General features: G+C 35.9%; 1 protein-coding gene across 3 annotated transcripts in view; it reads left to right on the top strand.

Annotated features, from left to right (window-relative positions):
- The window catches only part of trim33 (tripartite motif containing 33), a 48,339-nt gene continuing 42,339 nt past the window's right edge, over nt 1-6,000 (top strand). For 2 of the 3 annotated variants that reach the window (XR_012383566.1, XM_005166728.6), the window contains exon 1: nt 1-594. Coding sequence is in view for 2 of the 3 variants with exons in the window: in XM_005166728.6 (XP_005166785.1) it covers nt 15-594 (580 nt within the window). In the remaining variant the exon portion in view is untranslated. The remainder of the gene's footprint in view (nt 595-6,000) is intronic. The other variant, NM_001002871.2, reaches the window with a different exon arrangement.

The following is a 6,000-nucleotide window of genomic DNA, read 5'->3' as shown; positions in this document are numbered from 1 at the left end:
AAAGAGGAGCAAAGATGGCGGACAACAAAGGCCAAGATTGTACGGAGAGCTCCGCAAATATGGAGGTAGAGGCGTCGGGGACGGAAGAAAACGGAGACGGTGGCGCAAAAGAGCCTGAGGCGGTTGTTTCAATCGACACGGAGCCGAAAGAAGCAGCAGACGAGGCCAAATCTCAAGAGACCGTTCCCCAGGCGCCGACGACATCCAGCGATAGCAGCAGCAGTGGCGGCGGCGGCGAAGCTACAGACGGGACCCCGAATGCTGAAAGCGCGGATCCTCCTCCTCCACCACCACCACCTCCGCCGCCGCCACCGTCCACCCCAGCGGACAGCACCGCAGCTGCCGCATCACCCGCTGTGGTTACCGAGATGTCGCCTCCTCCACCAGCATCCACATCTTCATCATCTTCCACCCCTGCCGCCCCGATAAACCTGCTGGATACGTGCGCTGTGTGTAAACAGAGTCTCCAGAACCGCGACTGTGAACCCAAACTCCTGCCCTGCTTGCACTCCTTTTGCCTCAAGTGCATCCCACAGCCCGATCGTAAGATCACCATGCCGGTGCAAGGCCCCCACGGACAGGACACTCGAATCGGTAAGTTCGGAAAGGGGAAGTGTGATTGGTAAATTCTGTCCCGAAGGATCCAGAAGCTACGCATTGCTCAACTGTTTACACTTCATGGCATGTGCAGTCAGTCACATACATGTGAGATCATCAGATCACCTGGTGTTTGGTGTTTAACCCATGCAGTTTTGGTTCTACTTTCTGACTGTAAGTTAGCTTAAAGTAAACGGGTGTCTGTCAGGACGTATTTTAGCTGATAAGTACAGCCATGTGCAGGTAGATAAACACTAGGTCGTTAAACCGTACATTCTCTCTGCACATGGATGCACAGATCCAGGGGGTCATACCTTATCTTCACCCAACAGACCCCAATTATAAGCCTAAATAATTCCTCATCCTAACATTTTTAAGGCTTGTATTTTTACAGTGGGAATAAAGAATGTGTGTGAAGTTGTTAGCTTGAACTGTCTGTGGCATATTTATTTATTCATTTTAGTATCGTCTAATTAAATGCAGCTTATTTTGTGCAGGAGATCTCAACAGCTTGATTGTTTACATTAGCTATATCAGGGTTTCGGCTGGGTCTTAAAAAGTCTTAAATTTAAAAAACTAGGCCTTAAAGTCCTAAATTCACTGAAATATTGTGTTGTAGGTCTTATGGTTTTAAACAAGTCTTAATTTTGTTTTGTCAAAGTAAAGCTACTCAATTGGGCCGACGTCCATTCAACCATCAACATTATATCTCAATAAAACCTTTTTTGTTTTATATTTAAGTTTTTTTATTGCAAAGAGATACATTCACAACCTCTTCTAAACATTTTTACAGAATTAAAATTCCCCAAATTAAATTTTCTATTCAGAAAAAAAACTCAAAACGATTACACGATTCATAATAATACCAGGCCATTAGAATAAATCTTAACCGTTGTAAGTCTAAAATTTCACTCTTGATGGTCTTAAAAGGGTCTTATAAAGAATAAAATTTTACTTGATGAAACATGCAGAAACCCTTTATATATATATATATATATATATGTGTGTGTGTGTGTGTATGTATATATATATATATATATATATATATATATATATATATATATATATATGTGATGTGTACGTGTATATATAAACAATATACTGTGTGTATAAACATGCTCTATACTCAATCTGTGAGTGTTTACATTTTGAAACAATGTAAACAATAGTATTTATTAGTGAAACAATATATGTATATTCATAAATACAGCATGTTTAAATAGAAATATATATACTATACAGCACTAGGCATGGGACCAGGCATGGGCCGATATAAGATTCTACCGGTATAATAACCTTGGATAAAAATGTCACGGTTATACCATGGTATTGTAATTAAAGCTCTAAAATATGGTATTTGTAAATCACTGGGTAAAAAACAAAAACTTTTTTCTCCTTTGAACAAAATATATTTTGTTTTGACAAACATTTAAATTACTTTTGAAAAGTAAACATGTCAAACTAAATAACTGAAATGAATCATTGACTTCTGCTGTCTTCATTTGTTTCATAAACATAGATTTTTTTTACCGTTTAAACGGCATCTTTGGATTTCTTTTCAGCTGGAGATACTGTTGTCCTAAAAAAAAAAAAGAGACATAAATAAAATCTTACACATACCTTAGGAACAATATAGCCGCAAAATTTGTCGGTTTTAAAACCTTGACTTTTTAAAACCACAGGATACCTTGAGAACGGTTATCGTCCCATGCCTACGACGATAACCGGTTTCAAGGTTTACCGCGGTCAGTGTTTTAAAACCGCCTGTTATACCTTTCCTAAGGCTTGTGTATGTTTTTTTTCTTTTAATCGTGTTTTTCACAAATATTTACTTGTTTAATTATAAATATTGCTAGTTTTTAGGGCAATGGTATTTCCAGCAAAATAAGGGCCCTCTACATCAAAAGCTACTGTCCCAAATATTTTAAATGTTTCTTAAAATAAAATATATTGTGTTTAATGGGGGAAACAAAAAAAAAAAAAGAATTTACCCTGACATTTATAAAGAACTTATTTTGGAGCAGTAACCTCAATACTGTAAAACCGTGCTATTTTTTTTCTAGGTTATAATACCGTCAGAATCTCATACCAACCCATACCCAGCTCAAATTTGCTGTTATACAAACATGTGTTCGTGCTTTTAAAACATAATATGTTGTAAAAAAAAAAAACGCTATTCACCTTTGTATTCAATCTGTGTATGCGAGCGGGCGCAGCCATTTAAATCTTTTTTAATCTTAAATCTTTTAAGACTTGCGGTCTCATTCACTTCCATTTTATTTTTAGACGTTAAAATGGCTCGTTATGCTGCTTGATGTTGAAAACTGATATGTTTTCATTATAATATTCTTCTTTGTCTGTAAAGTCATGTAAACACTTGTTTATAAAGCAAGTAGTTTGACAGTTTTCTACATTTATTATTCCTAGTCATTTCTCCCATAGGAAACTGAATCGAAAGTTCTAAAACAATCGCAAAATACGAGCGCACATCGGCATTCAAGAATAAGGTCAATACAAATAATATTTTTTTCAGAAATTTGTGTGATAATGGGTTTTCTGACAAGATAATCTTTCATCAATTTGAGAGATGTCGATGTTGATATATGGATTTCATGACGCTTTATGCATGGTCAGTCAAACGCGTGACGCTTGGCAGTAAGATTGATAGGGTTTTTTTCTGCCATTTTCAACATATTTTATCCTTTTGTAGTGGATAAACTAGAGCAGTTGCTTATTCAGATACCCAGACAAGTGGTTCAGTTATTTAGATGCGTCACGGTTTGTTTACTAATGATCAGATTTGGTGTGGCATGTAAATTTGTGCCATAGGAGACACGAGTGTGAGACATATGAGGTGAATGGGATTAAGAGTCCACGGGGAGGGATAATGCAGGGGTCATGGCCTGTGACCCTACATTGTGTTTTCAGTCATGCACAATAGTTTAGTTTGCGAGGTGCCATTCTCAAGCTGCATTTTGACTGGTTAATCAGCATATTTATCATTTACGGCGTATGCTTTAGATGGTTTCGTTGGAAAATGATCACTCTCATCATTGGTGCTGTTGGTTTACACTTGCTTTTTCATAGAGTTGTGAGTGCAGCATGCCCCTTTTTTATGTAATAAGTAACTTTAACACCATGTAATTTACACTAGTTAATATAAGATGACCCAGATTTGGCATTAGGTGCAGCATGTTTAGCCATTCTCATTGTTTTGTGTGTGTGTTCAACCAAATCAGTGATCACTGATGCATATTTACGGGCCCAAAGGCTGTAATTTCACTTGAAGCTCTCCACGTTTCTAGCTGACTTTTCAGTGTTATTGCAGAATGTCATCTGATCAATATTCCTATATCAGATCAGTGCTCATTACGCTGCAGAATGTTCGCCAAGCTTTCAGTTTGGAAAGTTCATACCTCTCACAAGAAATCTAAAAATTTAGGAGGTGAATTAGGGCTGTATGATTTTGGAAAAATCTAGCTTTGCGATTATATATTGCGATATGAATACATTTTCATCAGATAACTTGAATATTAGTTGGAAAGAATTTATAATGTTTGATTGATTAGGATGATTCTGTAGTGGGAGTGCATCTCCATATAATCTAATAAACAGTTAGGACTGGGCGATTTTGCCTAAAATCAATATGTAGATTAATGGAACATTTTAATTAGTTAATAATTAATGACCGATTACTTTATTTATTTGTTTATTTGTTTATTTGTTTATTTATTTATTTATTTATTTATTTTTGCCCTCAAAGTTCACTGACAAGTACAAGTGAGAAATTTTTGTGTGAAGAGTGAACATCAACCCTGAACAACTGAAATAAAAACAAACATTGCCTAAAAAAAGTCACTTTTTCTATAAAAAGTGAAAATAAATAGCAATGTGCAATGTATAGTTACATCTTGTGGTCGCATACCTGCGCACCTTTAAAAAAGAAGCCTGTGGCGTTCCATACGCATGAACTCGATGCACAAGTATAAATCACCCTTAACCGAGCGCAGTCATGTAACTCCACACACAAGTAGGGAAAAATTTTTTAAAAATGACTCTGAATTTTTTTTATTGATTATAGGTGCTGAATGCCGTTTTCCATTACTTTTTAATTAATTGCCTAGCCCTATAAACAATCTAGAAACTTTATGCAGCCCCGACACGTTTTTGATCTGGTCTGTGCTATTTGTAGTGTGTTTCTGTATTGCATGTGTTGTGAGTATTTTCATGCATTACAATCTATAAATACAATCAAGAAAATGATATAATTGAAATGTGTTTTATTGTCTAACAGTATTCAAGTACAGAATCTGAATGAGAAAACTAATTTAATAAAATTAATAGTGGTTAAAGTTATAAAAGGTATGACTGATAATGCCTGAATGCTTTTAAGGTCATTATACAATCACAGGCATAAAAAAAAACATTCTAATGATGAATTGTAAACATTGCGTATACTTGCGATGTAACTATTGTGAATGATCACATTGCGATATCGATGCTTAAATGATTTCTTGTGCAACTCTACAGTGTATTCATTCAGGGATGCGTTCTAAATATATTTGTACGATAACTGTTTTTGTGTTGATAGTTCTGTTAAAAACGGGATAAAGTTTGGTGTCTTGTCTTACAGACGTAAATTTCTAATTTGTTTGTGTTGTAGTGAAATAGATTAGACAAATTTAGTAAATTTATTATTCCCACTTTTGTCAAACCAATCTAAGAATTGGCTCTCGTATTAATGTGAAATCTGAAAACAGTTTGACCTCGCCACTTAAAACCTCCAGAGTATTAGTAAAAAAATATATTTTGTGTCAAGTATTTGATGTTTTTGTTGACTAGGTCTGTCATAAGCCAGTTTTTTCTGTGCGATTATATTGTATAGAATTGATTGCGATTAGTGATATTATTGTCATTTTAAGATTAATTTATGCCTGTTTATATAATGATTCCACAACAGGATTTACATTGGCATGAACGCATTCAACACACACACAAAAAAAAAACACATGTAAATGTCTTTTTTGGCTTTAATGTTATAGGGTTGTCACGATAGTAGAATTCGGTACCAATCAATACAAAAACTTTAAAAACGTCCATTTACCACGAACATTTGAGCACTGTTGAGCACGTTCTTAAACGTCTCTGATTTGCCATTGTGTTTACATGCTCAACAGAAGCGACTGATTGGCCGTGGCGGTCATCAGTTCACTGAACTCACCGCTGTTTACTGAGTGTAAAAAAAGATATGGGGATACTGGAGTGTTTCAAAGTCATGTTGATCAGCTGGTTTGTCTAAATCGCGGCTTAAAAAAGCTCCAGTGTCCCTGTATTTGAGGTTACACTCAGTAAACAGCGGTGAGTTCGGTGAACTGATGATCTTCACAGTCAATCACAGTAATT

This window comes from Danio rerio, chromosome 8 (assembly GCF_049306965.1).
Source record: "Danio rerio strain Tuebingen ecotype United States chromosome 8, GRCz12tu, whole genome shotgun sequence".
NCBI classification, from domain to species: domain Eukaryota; kingdom Metazoa; phylum Chordata; class Actinopteri; order Cypriniformes; family Danionidae; genus Danio; species Danio rerio.
The sequence above is the reverse complement of the archived record's forward strand: the minus strand, read 5'-3'. Positions and strand labels throughout refer to the sequence as shown.